The sequence below is a fragment of the Mustela lutreola genome, chromosome 1, assembly GCF_030435805.1.
Source record: "Mustela lutreola isolate mMusLut2 chromosome 1, mMusLut2.pri, whole genome shotgun sequence".
In the NCBI taxonomy this organism is placed as follows: Eukaryota; Metazoa; Chordata; class Mammalia; order Carnivora; family Mustelidae; genus Mustela; species Mustela lutreola.
Window position 1 is genome coordinate 85,425,493 of NC_081290.1, and position 22,587 is coordinate 85,448,079.

The 22,587-nt window shown below is 33.8% G+C and overlaps 1 protein-coding gene across 2 annotated transcripts in view; it reads right to left on the minus strand.

The window, feature by feature from the left end:
* FAT4 (FAT atypical cadherin 4) overlaps positions 1–22,587 on the minus strand; it is a 180,332-nt gene that overhangs the window by 61,227 nt on the left and 96,518 nt on the right. For both annotated transcript variants that reach the window (XM_059168924.1, XM_059168929.1), the window contains 2 exons: positions 18,358–19,280; positions 17,567–17,741 (listed from right to left, as the gene is read on the minus strand). In XM_059168924.1, coding sequence (XP_059024907.1) covers positions 17,567–17,741; positions 18,358–19,280 — 1,098 coding nt within the window. The remainder of the gene's footprint in view (positions 1–17,566; positions 17,742–18,357; positions 19,281–22,587) is intronic.

Below are 22,587 nucleotides of genomic sequence, written 5' to 3' on the forward strand. Positions count from 1 at the left end.
AAGTTTTGGTCTCCTTATCTGTAAAATGGGAATAATAAGCATAGAACCAACCCCAAAGAAGTATTGAGGGAAATGTAATATGTATAATTAGCATAGTGACTGGCACATGGTTAAAATATACTCTTTATTATTCCTTATTCTTGTACTTGCTTTAGAAATAAGAAAAATGAAAAATTGATTTATATAAGTTTCATTTTTAAATCTTACAGATTTTAAATATCATAATTCTTAGGATTTTGGTTCCCCAACAAAACTTCTGAGTCAGTTCTGTAATAATATTATTTAGGAAAACAAATTTAAGTTATCCTTTCCTCTTAATCATTCCTTTGTTACTACTAACATGCTAACAATATGAGACACTTAGCTCTCAAAACTTACATAGTTTTGCAGAGGACATGTGGCTTAGAAATTTAAAACCAAGAAATTTGATAATTTACAGTCAGAGTTTAAAGAAGACCTACATATTTCTGGTATACACATGGCTATCTAAACAACAATAAATACTTAAACTTGTTAAGAAATAACCCAGTAACTGCCAACCAAAGGTTTTATCTTTGGTATTCTAAAGTGTCTGATGACACACATATGGAAAACCACATAAAATGATGACTAACTCATTTGGTCAGAGACATGTGATTTCTTCCTTTGTCTAAAAACTGCATAAATATTGTTGCTGGTGTATTTTCTGAATTAGTAAGCAAAAAGAAAAAAAACATTGTTTACACAGGAAAAAATTCAGCAAATTCAATCTCATTGTCTTCAGACCAGAGAAGGTCTAATTTTCCAAAAGATTTTAAAAGCACACACGGGACAACAGATGATTCTGGCTTGAAAATAGCCCCATAGGTGGTTTAACTTGGTTAGATTCTGTGGGTTGTGCCACACCTAAAAGTCAGATAAACTGCCTTTAGATGCATTTTCAAAGTCATTTTTCAAATTTTATTTTCTCTAAATAGAAACAATAGAGATTGTAACAACACAGGGACTCTTCTCAAGCAAAGAGTTATCCTGATTCCCTTTTTCTCCCCTTTGTAGCTGCCACAACCCACTTTATAAGCACATGGGGTTCTCTTCTTATTTTCTTTATGAATTGATAGCGTGAATCACAGAATCTCCAGTGGTCTCCCTTTCTTGTTGCCCCTAAGGGTGTGCATGAAAGTCTCATCTACTTTTTCAATTTTATAAGGAAACCTTATAAACACATTATTCTAAATTTCTAAGTCTTTTACTGAGCTATAACTAACCCTAAATTTGAATTCTGCCTCCAATATATTTTACTTTTGTTCTTGGGAATGGGGCCTATCACCGTAAACCCAGATCTTGCCTCATCTTGTCTATTGACAGTGTGAGCTCTGGAAGTCCCTGCCTTTCAATTTTAAGCAGGAAGATGAAATCAAAAGAGAAATATGGAATCCCCTATGATTTCAAATAAGTTTCATTTTTACATCATTCATTTCAGATGAAAGACACAAGTTCCCCAGTCATTGGCTCAAACAAATCTTAGCATGTCCTCTTATCTGCTAATTGAATGATAAAGTCATGTTTTCATTGTTGCTTTTCTGTGTTTGCTTGTTTTTATACTCTACCTCTTAACTGTGTGAAGAAGTGGTCCTTATATTCCTGTTTCCTAACATCTTTTTGTTATATGCCTTGGGAAGTGCTGCTCAGTGTTTACTATTGCTTTATCTTTAGTCCAGAACTTTCTGTAACTTCCTGCTAATACATGCAACTGACTACCTGTTGTTTCCTCTTGAAAGCTGCCAAAAAAATTTCAACGTTAGCCTATCAAAAACTGAAATATCATTTATTCTGTATAAATCAGTTCATATTTTTACCTATAAATGAAAAATATAAATGTATATACATATATTTGTATATAGATATTATTGAACACTTACTTGAAATCAGATATATATGGTATATCTTAATCCATATATATGTGTGTGTATGTGTGTATATATACATATATATAGATCTTTCATATGTATTAATTATTTAATATATGGATTCCATGAAGTAGGTATTGTTCAAAAAATTATGAAATTAATTATGAAAAATTAGACTCAAAGAATTTAAGCAGTTTATTTACATTCAGCCACAGTGGAAAGAGAAGCCTAATTTTGAATTCTTTTTTTTTTTTTAAAGATTTTATTTATTTATTTGACAGAGAGAGATCACAAGTAGATGGAGAGGCAGGCAGAGAGAGAGAGAGAGAGGGAAGCAGGCTCCCTGCTGAGCAGAGAGCCCTATGCGGGACTCGATCCCAGGACCCTGAGATCATGACCTGAGCCGAAGGCAGCGGCTTAACCCACTGAGCCACCCAGGTGCCCCCTAATTTTGAATTCTTAAAAAAATATATTTTTTTAGTTCATTGAGCTCAGATAAAACTAAGCCATTCTTATTTCAGATGTTTTACTCTATATTGTTATTACTATCAATGTACATCTGCCATTTCCTCTACTAAGTTATAAGCTAATTGAGAGAACGAATAAATTTATTTACTTCATCTTTATATAAACCTATAATGCATCCATTAGGCCGTGGCATTGTTCTGTAGTCTTATTCCTTTGATTCTTTATATGAAAATCTGGTCTAGTGACTGGCTGTAAGTTCAATGACCTGAATACTTCTAGAAATGTACATCTGGGAGTATAGGCCTTAGCCTACGGCTGGAGTCAGAGAACAAGACAGCAGACAAAGGTCAAAGTTTTGGAGATAGTCTACTACTTATAAACAGAGGGTCCCAATTAACCCTGAGTCCCAGGAGAAGAATCCAAATACCGGGGGCCAATGTTTAGTTTGAATAGATCTGATAATGATGAATTATTTAGTCAGTGGTGTAATAGGGCAAGATTTTTCAATTTAATCTGGGATTGATTTATGAAAAACAGATGCAATCAAAAAGAAGAGGCAAGATGTAATGACACAGACTCCTGGTAGCTAATGGTCGGGGGCCAATGAAAAAGGTTAAAAATACAAATGGATAAAAAGTTAAGTTATCAGAAATCTTTAACTGTAGAAGCTAGGAGCGATGCAGTGGATATTTGAAATAAAATTATAAGTCAGAAAATAAAGGGAACTTTAAATTTCATTTTGTAAAATTTTATGTATATTGTATAGATACACATTCTTCTGTATCCATATGTATATGTGTATGTACATTTATGTATAAATGTAAAAGTAGACACGAGTAATTTGATAGAAACCTGAAATTTTTAGAGCAAATAGCAAACAATGCACATGATTTTGAAAAGCTTTTAAGGCATTTTTTAAAAAAAAATGTGTGAAAGTAAATCGCACACACAGAGAAAGAATGTTCACAGCTTAACCTGATAACCCATGCTATTGTGGATAGCTCCATGCTTTGTCTGAGTCATATTCTCTATTTTTGAATTTGGGATATTATTAAGTAAACTAAGTAAGTTTTAAGCCTTTTAACACTGGTGGCTTAATAAGCTCAACTATATCAAGATAAAGTTCAAGATAATTTATAATAAGATTCTGAAAATAAAAAAGTTTCAGGCAACTGCTTTATCAGAAAATACATCTTTAGGATGAATCCAAATGAACAATTAAGTTCAAACTGCAGGCAGATTACAATTTTTTATGTTAGTCCTTATAAATGAAAGATACTTTCATGAAACACGAAAAACTATTCTGCAGAAATTAAATTTTTGCTTAACTGAAATCTGTTGCTTTGCAACAAAGCCTATTTCATTCTTGACATCAAATGTTTGGTGAATGGGTCCTCTGACTGGGTAAGTGTTTGTTTTAGTAAAGTATTAGCTTTTTTTTTTTCCTTTCCCATGGAGTAAACATAGTTTCCTCACAGTTTGTAAGCCACCCACTAAAAAATGTTCTGAATTTCAGCCATTCTTTATTAACATTGTAACTTACATGGTTAGATTTGAATTTGAACTCAGCAAATGTATAAAGCAAATAAGAATGGAACATTTAAATATGACTGGAAGTTTAATATTTTAGAAATTACATTTTATAATGTAATTTATTACTGTTAATTCTACAAATATATTTTATCAATTAGGTATATATATATGTATGTATGAGTATATATTATATAAATAAATTAATAAATATATATATATATATATGTTTAGATAACACCTGATTTTTAAGTTATTTCTGCAGGAATCTTTATCAAAAACACGTATTTCCTTGATAAATTCTTATACTAAATAGAGGTGACAAGTAAAACTAAAGCAACTATTTAATAATGATATGAAAATGACATGGAAAAATTGTATAACCATGTGAATATACTTAATGCTGCCAAAATGTACACTAAAAATAATTAAAATGGTAATTATGTTATATATATTTTTGCCATAATTTTAAAATTTCTTAAAGTAATAAAAATGTTAAAAAAATAGTTTATCCTGCATGAAGAGTAGGTTTTGCAGAATAGCATTTTAGAGGACATTAAAAAAAATTCTCAAAAAAAAAAGTCAACACCTGTTGAAACTCTGAAACACCAAAGGCTGCCTTCAAATGCTAAACACAACCTTCCTTCTGTTACTTATTGAAAATATTGAGTTATATATTTATGAAATAATTATCAAAATAGGCTACAAAATGATTATATTTTAACAGGATAAAATTAAAAGATTATTGAAAAGAAAAACTAACAATGAGATCAAAGTTAGTTTTTATAATACTTAGTGTTTATCTTTAAAGTATACAAACATTTTTTCTTAATATTGCAAATAATTTATTTCCATTTCAATGTTGGGTCCCTTGTCTACTTATATTTATGGCTTATATGAGTAAATAAAATGTAGACTGAAATTATTATATCAAATTTTAATTCGATGCAACATAATGAAAATTCTAGCTCTTATTTAACAGTTTTAGAGGTTAAATCATCTGGTTTTGTATTTGTAACCTATGGATATATAAATTAAATTCTACATGGGAAGAATTTTTCCTATTAATGAGTAGCTGATTAAAGAAAATTATGTAAATAAATAATAATAATACTATGTCACTAACAGATATGGTACAAATTCTTACTAGAAATAAGAGAAAGAAAAATAGCCATCAGTTATCAACCTTGGAAGTAAAATTCTTACCTAGGACAAAGATTTTGTTAAAGTAACCTTATTTGGCCCAGGATGGAGTCATTCATGCTAAGCCTACCATCAGCAAACCGGAACTTAACTAAGTTTCTGTTTGGAGGTTCTCTCAAGAACAGAGTCCTAAATCAACAAACCAGCACTTGCCTCTTCAGCACAAATTGCCTCAACTGACCCCACATCTTCCTTATCCTCCATACAGGGAAAATGACCTTGCTTTAATCAGTCAGCGAATGCCCAGTAGTATAATGTCCTTTCTCGTGCTCACCTAGTCGATATGAGACTTTTGCCTTGTACAGCTCTGTGAAGCTTCCTTCTACTAAACTAGGTACTGTATGATTCGTGAATTGCTGAATAAAAGCTTACTAGATCAGTAAACTGTTTGTGGAAAGATTTTCTTTCAATAACCCAGGTAGAAATAACCCAAACTGCCTTAGACTCAAATATAGAAGAAAGTTAATAAAATTCATTTTTAGTAATTGAAGATAATCCTGGATCTCTCTGCTTTATGGAATCACTGGTGCCTTATGGACAGTTTTCAACCAGTTTTCATTGTTAAAAGTGTTCATTGTAACAGACAAGGCCAGCTCTTCTCTAACATTTTCCCACAAATAATGCTGACAAAATGCCATCTTTCTGGAACATTTAAAAAACAACTATCTTCAGATGTAATATGTCATATTCCACATTTCTGACCTCGCTTTTGATTATAGAGCCATTTGTAATGCAATGACTGTCTCAACTAAACAACATGACAGATAGCATTAATTCAAATGTCATCATATCTTCACCAAGAAAATAAAGCATGGTGATTAGCTCTTTTAGTTTTCAGAATCAACTTTCGCAAAAGCATCATGTTTCCCCTCCATTAAAAAGTAATTTTCTATCCCCGCATAAGAATGAAGTTTAGTCCTTCTTTCAGTCAGATGATAAATGCCCTTAATTAGAAATGCTAATAATTGAACTTTTCCCCTCAGACCTATTAGTTATGCTGACACATAGATGCTTCGTAGCTAAACTTTTTGGCCAAATCTGTACCAACAATATCTCTGTATCTCTTTTATATATTAGACTAAAAACAGATAAAGAATAATGTATTTAATTTGTGCTCTGATTAATTTCCCACCCCCAAATTAAATGCAAACATGCGCACACAGCCCAAATGACTCATTGTATGTATATATGTGTGTATATCATAGATATTATATACTCTTAGTAAAATATATAACATTTGTTTTGCACTTTATAAAACCTTTAGATACACATTTCCTGATTTGATGAGAACATCAATCCTTTGATTTCAAATTTGTGAATATTCTTATTTGGCAAGCTGTTTTAATGGCTGAAAACCACAAGTTTTTTTAATAAGTGAATTGTTTTTAATAGATTTTATTTATTTATTTGACAGACAGAGATCACAAGTAAGCAGAGAGGCAGGCAGAGAGAGAGGAGGAAGCAGGCTCCCTGCTAAGCAGAAAGCCCAATGTGGGGCTCGATCCCAGGACCCTGGGATCATGACCCGAGCCTAAGGAAGAGGCCTCAATCCACTGAGTCACCCAGGTGCCCCAATAAGTGAATTTTTAATATTAAAATAACATTTAATTCAAAGAGAAGGAATTCTTATGAACATGGTCTGTACAAAACATATAACAAGTAAATGAGTTAATATGTGGGAAGCAATGAGTAACGGACTAAGAAACCCTGACCCGGTTTATCAGTTTTGAATCCTGTTTTCACTGAAAAACAGCTGGTAACAGGTAAGCGAAGTTGCTTACCTTCTCTGATGCTCAGGGCTTTTGTTTTTCTTTTGATTCTTTTTTTTTTTTTTTTTTTTAAGATTTTATCTATTTATTTGACAGACAGAGATCACAAGCAGGCAGAAAGGCAAGAAGAGAGAGAGGAGGAAGCAGGCTCCCCGATGAGCAGAGAGCCCGATGCGGGGCTTGATCCCAGGACCCTGAGATCATGACCTGAGCCGAAGGCAGAGGCTTTAACCCACTGAGCCACCCAGGCGCCCCTCCTTTAATTCTTAAATTGGAATAATAGTATCTAATTTACAGGGCTGGTAAGAGATTAAATAAGACGATATTGTACAAATTCTGGCACATACAAGCACTCAGTATGCACAGAACGGATAGCACCTAAAGTTTACGACTTTCATGTTGTCTCTACCCCAGTGTTTCCCTAAGAACTAAACTTCTGACTCTATCTACCTGACATCTCCACTGTTTATCTCATATCAAAAGTACACTATATCCAAAAAATAGTTCTTGATAATTTATCCTAAAATTCTTCTCTCTGCCCATCTCCAAATTTCCAAGGCAACTATTCTAGGACTCCTGTTGGACTTCTCTTTTCCTTACTTCCCACACCTCCAATCTTATTTTCAAGTACCACTGGCTCAATCTTTCTTTCTTTCTTTTTTGTTTTTTTTCTAAGATTCTATTTATTTATTTGACAGAGAGACATAGCGAGAGAGGGAACACAAGCCTGGGGAGTGGGAGAGGGAGAAGTAGGGAACCCATCATGGGGCTGGATCCCAGGACCCTGGGATCATGACTTGAGCCAAAGGTAGATGCTTAACGACTGAGCCACCCAGGCACACCCCTCCGCAACTGACTCAATCTTTAAAATGGATAAGATATTTCATTCCTTCATCCCACCTCCACATTGCCACCTAATTTCAAACACTATTGTTTCTTTCAAGGATTGCTGTCATGGTCTTTTAAACACCATCTCTACTTTTGCTCTTGTTCTTCAGCACACACTACCACAAAGCCAGATCTCTTCTCCACAAAGGCAGATCTTTCCAAAGTTCCCTATCATTCCCTGTTCAAAACCCTAATAAGGCTTCACCCCTCTTTATGAACAAAATTAAGGTTCTTTACCCTGCCCTAAAATTTTCATGTGATCTAGCTTCTACCGACCTCATCCTCCCAGACTTTCTCTTTTCACTCCAGTCCAGCCATCCATCCGGGACCTCCTGCTGTTCCTTGGGTGTGGTCAGTTGCTCCCTGTCTCAAGGCTAGTTCATCTGCAAGCAACATGATTTCCCTAAATCTTCCATTTCACTTTCCTGACGATAAAACCAAAAATAGTACCTCCAGTTCCTCACTCTTTTGCCACTTAACCTGCTCTACTTAACTTCATAGCATCTCATATCACTCCTGGTCTATTTATTACATTTTGTGTTTTGCCTCTCTTTGAGAACAGAAATCTTCAGTTTTCACCATTGTATTTCCAGTAGTCAGAAGAGCTGGAAGAGACTGCTGCACAAATATTTTCTGACAAACTAATATCAAGATATTTGTTATACATTAATTGTAGTCCATAAAAGCATAAATCTCTCATCAACTGTACTCAGAATTCACTTATAAGGTCTATTAAATCAGTCTCATGGTTTGATTTTAATAAATGCAAAATGATAACTGGCAGGGATAATTGATAATATTATCATCTTCTGCCTAGAAAGCCTAATGAATTTTTTCTTGTATCTTCTCCTACTTAGCAACTTAATTTAAACAATGGCTAAATTTAAGCCTATTTTCAAAAGATCAATATTGAAATTATTGATTCTAAGTTATCTGACTTCATTTAAACATATACTGAAACATTAATTTGTTTGGAAAAAAAAACAACAGTTAAACATTTTATTCATTAGGAGGATACAGTGAACAGCATATAAGAGAAGCTTTCTTAAAATAGTGTTTTTGGAAATCTATGTTATGTAGAGAGTAGGTTCTGCTTCATATACACAGTAGATGTGAGCAAGAACTCAGTTGAAAGGCAGAAATCCTTGCTACTCTTCTTGACTCTGTCACTCTTGGTCTTCAAGTTCTGGCAAACTGCCTATTTTTCCAGGCCTCAATTTTCTTATCTCAAATATAAGAAAATGGACTGAGTCATCTCCAAGAAGTCTTTTGGTTATAAAATTATCATTTTAGGGACGCCTGGGTGGCTCAGTTGGTTAAGCAGCTGCCTTCGGCTCAGGTCATGATCCCAGCGTCCTGGGATCGAGTCCCACATCGGGCTCCTTGCTCAGCAGGGAGCCTGCTTCTCTCTCTGCCTCTGCCTGCCACTCTGTCTGCCTGTGCTCACTCTCTCTCCCTCTGATAAATAAATAAAATCTTAAAAAAAAATTATCATTTTAGGTTAGGTTTCTCTAATCTGGAAGCTTTTCATAGGCAGTTCTCTTTCAAAATCCTTCCATATTACACACTGAATTGTAACTAACATTCCCCTATTGTTATATCTCCTTGTTTTACTGACTTCTCACACACTAATGCAGTTCCCTGAAACAGTAGTGGCAGATATTAATGATTCATAGATTCAAAATTTATAGGTGAAGGCAGAAGATCATCTTGAATTAAATATATTTGAGATATATATTTGAGAAAATATTTGAGATATATATATATATATATATATATATATATCAAAGAGACCTGGAAATTTTCCATAACAAAACTCAAAGCAAGTGAACTTTTTCATATTACATTTATGTGAAGAGTAATGGACATTTATTATTAAGCCATGTGAAGCTAAATACCATATGTGTGATATTGTTTTTGTAGCTAAAAAGGTGCTCTGAGTATTTGAAAGATACGGAAGGCTCATCCTTTCTTATTTTGGGAAACCCACATACAAAAGAATTGCCAAATGGTAACACTTCAAAAGCACATGGTTTCTTCTTATCAGATTTTGAATTAGTGAATCAAATTAAGAAAGGTAGGTGGCAGAGCGCAGGGTAAGACAAGTCCTACCTAGAAACATCTGACAGATAACAGAATTGAATAAGATCCAGAAGGTTCAGGGAAAAGTCATGAGAACATAGTTCAAACAGTATTTTAACTATTTGAAACTGAATTAAAGCCATAAAATGCTTCAGTGGGTCCTTACATATGACTGCAATTTATCACATCACACTAAACACTCCAGAGCCTTAAACACTTGTGCTGTTTTTCAAAGAAGAGGTCAATTTGAATGACCACAGCCAATGTAGCAAAAACTTCTGGAATTTCAGCCATGAGTTTAAAAAGACTGACGCTTTTCTTTTGGTAGGTCCTTTGAAAAATCTGCAAGCAATAAATATACAAGAATAAACTAAAAATATGGTGAATAAGCATGAAATAATAGTTGCATGTTAAAATAACAGAATGGTGACTGCTTACTAATTATCATAATTTTTTATTCATTAAATTAGTTTTTCATTCACCAAATTTTATTAAGTACTTTATGTCACAGGTTCTGTTCTGGGTGGTTCTGGCAATTCATTGCTTAACATGACTTGGAAAATTTCCATTCTACTGGAAGAAGGATAACTATTGATGGGGTGAACAAAATGGCACATACTCATGTATCATAGATAAGCATATTAGTTTCAGATAATAATTAATGTTAAGACAAAATCACAATAAGGTTAAGTGATAGTGACACTGGAGAAAGGAATTATATTAAATTGGTGATTAAATCTTCTAAGGAAGATAAATTGTTTCTGAGAAATTGACATCTCACCTAGATGTAACAACAAAATGACCAAGATATGAATGTGTCTGACCTTTTAAAAAAAAAGAAAAAAGTAGCTTAGAGTAGAACACTCCAGATAAAAGAAGTACATGTGCACAGGGAAAAAGATAGGACATGGTTGGCATTTTTAATAAATTAAAAGAGGTCAGATTAACTGACATTAAATTTGCAATAAAGGTTTGACAAGAACTCTCCAGAAGCAAGTCACCAGACTGGTAGCATTTGCTGATTTCTCAGGCCGATTTCAACCCATCAGCATGACAACACTGAATGCAGAGTTGGGAGGTGACCATGGTTGAGTCTGCCCAGGGCTAAGCACCTGATGAAGGCGGCAGTGGGTCAGGAAGAATGAAGTCAGATAGGTGGACAGACGCCAGGTCATTTAATGTCATGGGTCAATGATGAGAAATTCAGGCTTTATTCTTAGAAACCACTGAAGGGTTTTTAAGCAAGCGATGGGGCATGATGATCTAATTTATAGTTTCAAAGTTCATGAGCTGCTTGTTAAAGAATGTACTTTGGGGAGCAAAGTTAGGCAGTTAAGGAGCTATTATATTAGCCCTGGCTTAGACCAAAGTGGTGGTAATGGACAGGAAGAAAAGTGGATACATTTAGGACATTTTTGGATGTATTTTAGGGCGGAGTCTACTTGTCAATGGACCTGTCCAACGTGGGATAGAGAGAAAGAGGAACAAGGAATGATAACAACAATTGGGAAACTGGATATGGAGCAATTTATGGAGAGGAGAGAGGTGGTCAGAATCAAAAAGCTTTATTTGGCTTTTCTGGGCTTGCAAATGTCCAGTAAACATGCTGACTAATAGTAAACACTAAAGTAAGTCATTTTCTTATTTATTTCTGCCAATAAGCTTTTCATGTAGAAATTAGCACATTCATTTTATTGATAGGAACACAAAGGTAAACCTATGCAAGCTTACATAGTTAGGAAATGGCAGAGGTGAGATTTGAACCCCAGTTTAACTACAAAACTATCGATTTACCTTTACTTCCGTTTTGCAAATTAATTCTCTGACTTAATGTTTTAAGTATATTGCTCTAGGTTCCCTGATAATTCTGTGAAACTTGCTATATATTAAAATTGTATTATTTTATTTATTGAACGTGTATGAAGGAAAACTCTTCTAAGGAAGGCTACTTGGGAATAGAATGCCAAACCATGTGAAGGGCAGTAACTGCTTTAGAGCTAGCTACCATCTTAGAAGGAACCACATAGTGATGGGTTCTCTGTAGGACCTTCATTACTGTGAGGAGGAAAAATGGAAATTTTAGCTTCAAAAATTTGTACTTGAGAGGAACCTGGATGGCTCAATTGGTCAAGCATCTGTCTTCAGCTCAGGTCATGATCTCAGGGTCCTTGGATCAAGTCCTACATGGGCTCCCTCCTCAGCAGGGCATCAGCTTCTCCCTCTGCCTTAGCCTCTCCTCTCTGCTCATACTCTCTCTCTCTCAAACATATTAACAAAATCTTTTTTAAAAAAAAGTGCTTGGTACAGTACATATTTCTGGGAAAATAACAGGAAGGAATACAGAATGAAGGGGGATATTTACATTTTTAATTACAGTTAAAAATTATATATATAGTTTAATTATATATATAGTTTAATTATAGTTAAATACAATATTATTTTTATTAAGTTATAGTCTTAACCCATTCAACTACCATTTAATAATTTAATTCTATAGGAAAAAATGAGGCAAATTTATTATACTCTGTTCTGGTTTTGTTATTTAGCAATGTAACCTTCAGCTCCATGATAGTGTGGTTGTAGCTCATTTTAAGGAGTAGACAGGAGTAGTTAGAGAGTTTCCAGATGTGCTACTTTATAACTGTGCTGTCAGTAAATAAATATATAATGGGAGTGGAATGCTAATAGTTTCCCCCAAAAAATATTCAAAGATTTAAAGGTTTGCCGATAAAAATAAATAAATAAATATGAATAAATAAACCCTGCTTATTCGATTATTGCCATATTGCCAAAGTTGACCCATCTTTGGGTTGCCATCAGGTAAGAATTTTTAAAAAGCAAAGGAAAAGTGATTTGTGACCTAGAATAAAACTGTCAAACTTTTTTCTTATTTAGAATACCTTGATATTTTCCTGGTCCTTAGAACGCTGCAAATTTGAGAATAATGTGGCATCTGGGATCTAAAATCTGCCATATTTTTCTGAATTTTCTCATGTCACCTACCAATTTGACATCAAAGCAGTGAATCTGTATTTTAAATTCTGTGTCAGAAACTTCATTGTTGGAATACATGATTAAATGGCAGATTCTGAAGCCTGGTATCTCAAATTCACATTCTTCCATAAAAGTGGTTTATTTGTGATACCAAAAGTATGCAAATGACTAGAACATAAAATCATAATCACATATGAGCTCTTATGACTTTAAAATAATTTAGTCCTTTCCTATACAATTTCTGATTGTTTTCTACATAATCTATATATATATATTTTTAAAGATATTATTTATTTATTTGACAGAGAGAAATTACAAGTACACTGAGAGGCAGGCAGAGAGAGAGAGAAGGAAGCAGGCTCTCTGCCGAGCAGAGAGCCCGATGCGGGACTCGATCCCAGGACCCTGAGATCATGACCTGAGCCGAACGCAGCAGCCCAACCCACTGAGCCACCCAGGCGCCCCACTACATAATCTATATTAAGTGATCTTCAGATACCTAACTGAATACTCCTCCATTAGCCTCAGACACATCAGTCCATTGCAGAGCAGCTCCCAAAAATAGCAGGGGGGAAGCACTCTCATAAAAAAAATCTATGCTTCGGGACAAAGTTCAATCAATTCTCTAATTTCTAGGGATGCCAAAACAATGGATCTCATTCATGGCTCCCATCATGCTCCCTAACACCATATTTAAGGGTCTGAATGACAAAATTTCAAATACCTTAATTTTACTGATAATCTGAATTTCTGTAATTCATAACTGTATTTCAGTATTGGGCAGAATCAACATACACCTGGTCTTCACATTTCTCATTTAATAGCAATAATCTTTCATAGAAATTAGAGTTATACTTCTATTATTTGTCCTTACATTAAGAATCCTAGGTCCCTATCTTTCCTCAGGCTCAAGGCTCGTGGCACCAGGAACTCACATAGTCTGGCTCCCTGGAACCAGCTCGATTCCTGCATAGTCTGCACATTTAGAACAACGTTCTATTGTATCTCCTCCTCGTCAAAGTTCCTCCTAACAGGGTCATTCACCCATGTCTATTAGAAGAAAACACTTTTAGCTCTATCATTTCAGGTTTTCTTTTTCTTTTTTCTTTTCTTTCTTTCTTTCTTTTTTGTTTTTCCCCCTAATGAAATGTCTCTTCCATATTGTCATTTTGGTGGAGAAAGAGAATTACAAGTAGTGGTTAAGTGTGCTGCTCAGTCCACAAAATCCTCCTTGACTATGATTTGGCTGAACTACAGTTTTAAAAATCTGTGGTCTCCTTGAATGGTGAAACACTTATTATATAATATAGTCATTGAAAGCTTGAAAAGAAGTCTCTGCTACAAATAAAAAAAACTTTTTAAAGTAGTAAAGTATAAAATGAGCCCTAATGTGAACTGCAATTTCTAAAAAATGTTTTTTAAACTAACACAACCATACAACTTTTAATAAGAATAGTTCTGCAATAAGGGACAAGGCAAATATTTCTAAGAACTTTAAAGTACTTAAAGTGTATGAATTACAATTCTTATTAAAATCATCATCTACACACTATGATAGACAGATTTAGTGATTTAACATAAGCTATATCAATCAAACCTTATAATAGACTACTTTATAGTTAATTATCCCCATGTTACTGAAGAAGGCACTGAGATTGAGAAGGATGATCGATCTTGCCTGAATCACAAAGAAAATTATGACAGAACCAGAATTCAAACAGAGATAAATTCAAATTAAAAGCTTTTATCATTATATCATATAGATTATTACTGGGCTTGCTTAGCAAATAAAATAATTTTGGAAATCGATATTACTTTTTTCAAATTTTACTTTACCTACACACTAGAAACACAGTGTACTCTGAACTTGAAAATCAGTTAAACTGACTGAGGTCTGAACCATACTCTGCCACAAAGCTGTGTAATCCTGAGCAAATTATTTTTTTAAAGATTTTATTTATTTATTTGTCAAAGAGAGAGAGAGGCAGAGGGAGAGGCAGATTCCCTGCTGAGCAAAGAGCCTGATGTGGGACTCTATCCCCAGACCCTGGGATCATGACCTAAGCCCAAGGCAGACACGTAACTGATTGACCACCCAGGAACCCCCTTAACAAATTAGTTAACCACTCTGAGCTTGGGTTTACTCTAAATAAACTAAAAAATAACACATTAAGTATTTGAGATGATAAAGAAAAGTGATGTGTAGAAATGAGTTAATGTCTATAAAAGCTGATATACTGCATGACATAGATGGCCATATATCAAAATAAAACAAACACAAAAACAAAAAACAACATTCCTTTCCTCTTTACAGTATCTTCAACCTCCTGACTGCATAGACACACAAAAATAATTTAAATTCTTAGAATTATGTGGTTGAAAACAGGCACTCTTGTCTACATGATTACATTCCTTCTCTCCTATGTCTTTTGACTTAGAATGTTCCAAAGTACAAATCTTCTGATGGTGAACTTGTGGGCTGTGCCTGTCCATCCCAAATCACCCTGCACTGAACCCCTAACTCTCACAATCACATCCTCCTTCCCACCTGGGGATGACCTCTGTGTAACACACCTCTGTGCAGCAAGTTTTATAATGACTGATGCTTTAGCCAACTAGATTTCTGGTCCTGGTTTACCTTCCCCCACTTCACCTCCACAAAAGCCATGTTTTCCTGCATGCCTAGAATTGGCCACCCATTTTCAGTACTAACCGGAGAGGGAAGCTAAGACTGGTATATTTTAGTAGCAAAACCTTGCTTCTAAATATCTGAATACCAGTTTCTACTAAGTTTTATCCTCCCTTCTTTCCAGGCAACTCTTGAAATACTGGATTGATATGAACAATGTGGTAGTGGCTGCATTTTTTTTTTTATATACAGATGCTTACTCTTTGTGCCTACTAACCATGAAGCATAAAATACTGACTACACACATAATAAACTTGGTTTAAGATCAACTTGGTTTAAGCATTATGTGGTTACCACACCATATTCTGTTCATCATTCCTCAGAATTTTATAGTTTACATAAAATGTAACATTCACACATATAAAAAAAAAAAAAAGTACAGGGAATATTGTTCTCTCTGTAGGTATCAGATAATTATATTCCCAAAAGCAAATAGCAAATAATGTATGAGCGCCTCAATTAATAATCAACAACACTATCATTTGAATACTGAACATAAATCTATTATGACTTATAACCTCAAAATCTCTTGCTTTCTTATAAGTGATGAAATGAAACAATATATTGTATACTCCAGAATTGTATATATATAACAAAAATATTCATCAAAAATATTTCAACAACAGTAAAAATAGCTCATTTGTAAACTCACAATTGTTCTTCTGTATCAATATCCACACATCTACATAACTATATAAATACATATAATATTCATGAATACATACATATATAAATACACACACAATTATACATAATTTTAAGCATTTAAAGTTCTAACAAATGTGTCATGCCTTAAAACAACTTCAACAAATTTTTATACTATGTCAACATTATCAAATTCTTTAATACTTAAATAATAATATGACTATGTTTTTTAAAAATTTATGTATTTTTTTGAGGGGGAGGGCAGAGAGAGAGGGAGAGAGAAACCCAAGCAGACTCCATGCTGAGCATGGAGCCTGATGTGGGACTTGATCTTATGATCCCAAAAACAAGTTCCCCAAGTTGTGACTATTCTTATAAATGAATGTTTTGTAGGACAATGTTTCATAATTCATTAATAATCCTGGAAATCAATGACTAATTAATCCATTCAATTAATCCTGGAAATCAATGACTAATAAATCCATTCAATTTATTCATCAGATAAGCAATACATGCTTTCTTCAAGGCCTAAAAATTTTGGACAAATTTTTAATTATTTCAATTTTGAATTAGAAGTTTCAGCATGCAGGGGAGCCCAGGTGGCTCAGAGGGTTAAGCCTCTGCCTTTGGCTCAGGTCATGATTCCAGGGTCCTGGGATCAAGCCCCATATCGGGGTCGCTGCTCGGCGGGAAGCCTGCTTCTCCCTCTCCCATTCCCCTTGCTTGTATTCCCTCTATCGCTGTGTCTCTCTCTGTCAAATAAATAAATAAAATCTTTGGAAAAAAAAGTTTCAGTATGCAAAACAAAATACTGATAAGTCATTTTAAATAGATTATATTTTGTACTACGTACTATGAAAATTTGCATAATTACTATTTCTAGACACTAAAAGCTAACTAACATATCTTGTTTTTCATTATTTCTAGTCCATTACACTACTAATTGAATGAGAATGTTGGGGTCTCATTGATATTCTTTTTTGGAGCTCTGTGGGGCTTCATCAAATGCCTATTATAGCTACTTACAAAACCTAGCGTACTAATGATGTAAAATTCTGTACTCACTCTATTATCTCTAGGATCAGTTAGAACCGTATGGATATTTCCAAATATTAAAATATTTAAAATGCTTTATAGCTCAAGTGATAGAGTATCAGGTCATCCTCAAAGATACTCAGATGCCTTTCCCAGCAAGGACACATCTTGTCTTACAGGAATAGAGTTCTGTACTCAAGCCCTTACCACTACTTATTTATACACAAATTTGACAAAGTGATATACATGCTATAAATCATATAAATATAATCAGAGTTCCAAGGATTAGCACAATTCAACAAATATTTAATTTCATGGTAGACAAATAAACTCTCATCATATTGTGAATAGATTCTTCACAACCAGATAAGATTTACCTGAATCTGTAGCTGTGATCATCAAGACAAAGTGCTCCTTTGTTTCGCGATCCAAACTCTGTATTACTCGAAGCTCTCCACTAGCTGAGAGAGTAAAAGCATTGTCTTCATTACCACCAAACAGAACATACGAGAGTTTGCTATTAGAACCTTGATCATCATCTCTTGCCAGTACCTATAAAAGAGAATAAGATATCCCAGGAATGTGAGTAAAACTAATACCAGGTCTACCATAAAGTAAAATGTACCATTAAAAATAATGAGGTCGTCGCCTAAAAAGGCTCCAAAGACACTCTTTAAAGCTTCAAGTAAGAAATAAAAATGGTACAGGGTAAATATGTGTTATTTATGTAAAAATATGAATAAAATCAAAGCATAGTATTTTTGGAAGGTTTCCACAGAAATTTTTGATAGCAGTTTCATCTAGGTAGTTGGATTTGTAAAAAGGGAAGTGAGAACAAGGTTTGGAATAAAGTTTTCAAGCATAATTTTATTTTCTCACTATGTTTAGATATTATGGTCATACTTAAACAAAATTCAAAATACACGAATATGAAAATGTGTGCAACATGAGTACACACAGAAGAACATAGTTGAAATACACCATTTCAAACTATCAGGAAATCAGTAGGTTATTAAGTATAATTTTCATAAACTTTTTCAAAATTTTCTGTATCTGCAGTTAAGCACTTATAAAAAGAATGAAGTAGTGGTAAATGTAGGAGAGGGAGGACTTTTAAATTAGATGTCTTATAGTGAACATAATATTTGTTTAACTGAAATATACTGACCTGAAGAATTGTTCTGGGCAGTGTCCCTAAATTCTCAGGAACATTTACAGAATATGGAGATAACTCAAACATGGGAACAAAATCATTAATATCCAGTAGAACAATGCTGACAGTGGAGGTGTCAGTTCTGGGAGTACTGCCCCGATCTGTTGCCTGAACAGTTAAAGAGTAAGTGGGAGTTTTTTCTCTATCCAAAGGCTTAGCCACAGTGATGGCACCTGTAACAGAGTCGATCCGAAATTCCTGATTGGCATTACCATCAACAATGCCATAGCGAACCTGTCCATTTGTACCTTCATCTCCATCTGTTGCATACACTTGTATTATATCTGTTCCAGTAAGTGTGTTCTCATTAATCTCCACTTTATACAAGGCCTGCACAAAAACAGGGCTGTTATCATTGATGTCAAGTACCATAACTACAACCTCTGTAGATGAAGAGAGAGCTGGTTGACCTTTGTCTGTAGCCACCACTGTCAGAGTGTAATTAGAAACCTCTTCTCTATCCAGTTCTCCAGTGAGTCTCACTTCACCATCAATGGTCCCGATACTGAACTTGTTTCCCAAAGGGTTCAGTAAGGTGTACTCAATGTAGCTGTTGGGGCCGCTGTCTGGGTCTGTTGCTTGAGCTTTGAAAACAATAGTATCAATAGGTGTGTTTTCTGGAATGTAGGTCAATTTAGGGGAAAGAAATGCTGGTGGGTTATCATTTACATCCAACAAAATAATGGAGACGTGGGCAGTGCTTGTGAATCTGGAGGCTGGAAGCTGTGGCAAGTCATGCACCTGAACAACCAGGTTGTAGAAGGACTGACTTTCCCGATCCAAACTCTTAAGGACTTTCAGGACACCGTTCTTGTCAACTGTAAACTGACCAAGGCTATCACCTGAAGCAATGCTATAAGCCAACTGGGAGTTGATCCCTGAAATGGAAGGGAAAAAAATTAAATATTCTTGAATGTATGCTTGACTAAATATTCTTGAATGTATGATTATAGACAAGATACACAAAAAATTCTGATATAAAACTTTGCATATTTGATATATGATGCCCGAAACACACCTTATGGATGATTTAGCTGCAGTAAATTTTTTTGTAAGTCATACATACACATAATGCCTTGCCTGCTAACTTTTGATGTGAAAAGATGTTTATAACCAGTGAACAAATGATGTATATACTACTTGCTATTTACTACAATGTTGAAAAGTTAAATTACAGAAATAAAGAGGAGAAAAATATTCCAGGGAGTGGATATTTTTCTATACATTTCCTTATTTCTGTCACATAGTTCCTGAGGGTTCAACATTAATAGTGCCACACTCTATACTGTTAGCCAAACATTTAGAACTTCAGTAATTTATTGAGGCTGACATCAATTTTCAGAGAAGGGTAATAAAATTTTCTGATGTATGGCATTAGTCATGGATAGTTTAAGTCTACTTTTAAATTTCTTGTCAGAACCAATAAATACTTTTAATTCTTATTAAGCATCTGGCTAATGACCTTTGTGAAAATAATTCTCTCTCAAATTTTATTATGTACATTTAATGTGTTTTAAAAGTATTCTTTGAAGGAAATGTTAGCAGTAAAATTATACATAAAAGGCTGCAAATATAAATGCTCACACTTTTATTGAGCTATATTTAGATACTACTTTATCTATTTTTCCTAGAAATATGTGCCACTTTTTAATTGTAAAATATATATATATATATAATTTCTCATTTCAAAAAAATGAGTGGAGAATATTCTAAAAACAAAAAATGGCAAGTTGATTGGCCAATCATTTTTACTAAATAATTTAAAAGTCAATAACAGATAAGCAATGAAAACAGAAAGAAAACTGATTTCCAGTCCCAGAATAGTGTTTTCTTCACTTGTGCATAATGCAATGTACATTTTTATATCTTATCCTAAAGATGTTGGGACACTGTTAGGATACTATAAGTGTGCTAAAAAATATATGGTTCCTCTAGTAATTCATTCTTAATAAAAATTTTATACTCTGAGATTTTATGCTAGGGATAATCTGTTGAGTTACATTAATTGCCTACAAATAGCCCCTGTATTTCTGAAGTTAATTTAAACTATTCAGGCATCAGGGACGCCTGGCTGGCTCAGTTAGTAAAGCATGCAAATCTTGCTTATGGATTTGTGAGTTAGAGCCGAACTCTGAGTGTAAAAATTACTTAAAAATAAAATCTTTAAAAAAAATTTTTATGTAAATTATTTAGGTGTCAGAAACGATGTCTGCTCTGTGCCAAGAGTTTTCTAGACCAATTTAATCACTCTTTTTCTTTTTTTTTTTTCTTGCAAAATACCCTTTCTCAGGATTCTATGACTACTTGAGTTAGCTTTTACCTTTTCTTGAAACTTGTCAGATTCCTTACACAGGCAAATTTGAGTAGATTAATGGGATTTTCTTTTCTGGCAGGTAAGTCTTGCCTGTTCTTTTTTTTTTTTTTTTTTAATTCTAGAAGTATTCTTTTCTTATGATTTTATGGTCTCCATCTAATATTCTTTGTCTATATGTTGATACAGAGAAGAAATATTTATGAAAATAACTTTCAGACACTAGTTTTTTTCACAAAAATTTCTAAAATAAACAAGGATTGAGTAGATCTTTGAAAAGGTTGGATTTTCCCCCTTGTTATGGCTTGTGGCTTTTAATCTTTATAGTTTATATAAAACTATTCACAAGTGAACAAAGCAGTGTGAAGTTCAGGATAATTAGGACTCTGAAGATCAGGAAAAATATGAATAAATAAAGCTAATGGAGGACACAGGTCAATTTATCAGCAGGAGATTAAAGAGGATTTTAAGATCTGGATTGAGCAAGGTCAATAGCCAACTTCAACCCTTGACTTAAAATTCCACAGAAATGAGGGAAGAAAAAATTCCATCATCTGGTGCAAAGGAAAGTTCCATCAACTGGTGCAATTAATGAAAATTTTATATAGATGATATATAGGGATACATATATCCCTAGAAATAAATTTAATTTAAATTTATACTTTATATACATTTTAAGTCAAATTACTAAGGAAATTTTCTGCATTTTTTACGGCTAAATCCATCAGCAAATATTGAATTCCTATTCTTGGAGGCACAAATTCAGATCTAATTATTACTGAGAAAAAGTTATGAAAACATCTGGATAAAACAATACCAGAAAGAGGAGATATAAAATTTAGTTCTATGAAAGCATATAAAATCTTTCATTCCCAAGATCAAAAGTAATTAGAAAAACTGACAAAAATTGCACATAGTTATAAAGTGATAGCCTAGCATTCTACATAAATCACTTGGAATGCAAGCAATTAAAGCAAGGATCTGAACACCCTCCATCCATAGTGTTTGCTACTTCCTGAGTAAACAACTAAATTTCAGAGGCAAAAAGAGAACATGATACCAAGACTTTATAGCCTCCTTGTAAACAGCAGAGCCACCTCTTTTTTAAGGGAAAAGGTTTGGTAGGATAGGTGGGTGGGATAAGTAATAAGTATTAAACTTTAAAAGGAATTGTGGAAAAGGAAAAAAATTAATTTTATATTCAAATTCCAAATGGCAGATATAGATATTAGACACCATTACAATAAACCGCAAAAACAATCATCTTTGAGAAAATAAACAAAAAATATAACAACTCTTGCACAAAATACTGCCACACCATCAAAGAAACAGCTCTCATCTCAGGAACTTCATGAATCCTTACTTTTGCAATTACAGGCCACAAAAGCCACTTATATTTACTTTACTGTAAAGAAAAGGACTTTTTGTTTCTGACTAATCTAAGTGACTTTGGGCATGTGCTATACAGCTAGAAAAGAGATGTGGATAGATAGAAACTCAAAAATCTCCCTAAACATTTGTAGTATCCAGAAAAATAGAGATGTCGGAACTTTTGTCTTTCTCTGCTCTTTGCATCAAATATTCAAATCATGAAACAGGACCTACAGTATTTTAAAATTCTGTAATCTATCCATAAGCATTGGGATTTGAGTTTAGTGGTGTTTTATAGCCCACCATGTATTTAAACTTAAAACTTTTCATACTTCTAACCATTTGTGTTCAATGTTCTGAAAGTGGTTTAGTCACATGATTCCCTCTGGCAGTTTTATTGTGTGTGTGTGTGTGTGTGTGGTTGTGTTGGGTTTTTTGGATTTTTTTGTTGTTGTTTTTTTTAATTTCAGTCTCAGGAATAATTTAGTTCCAGGAAATATATC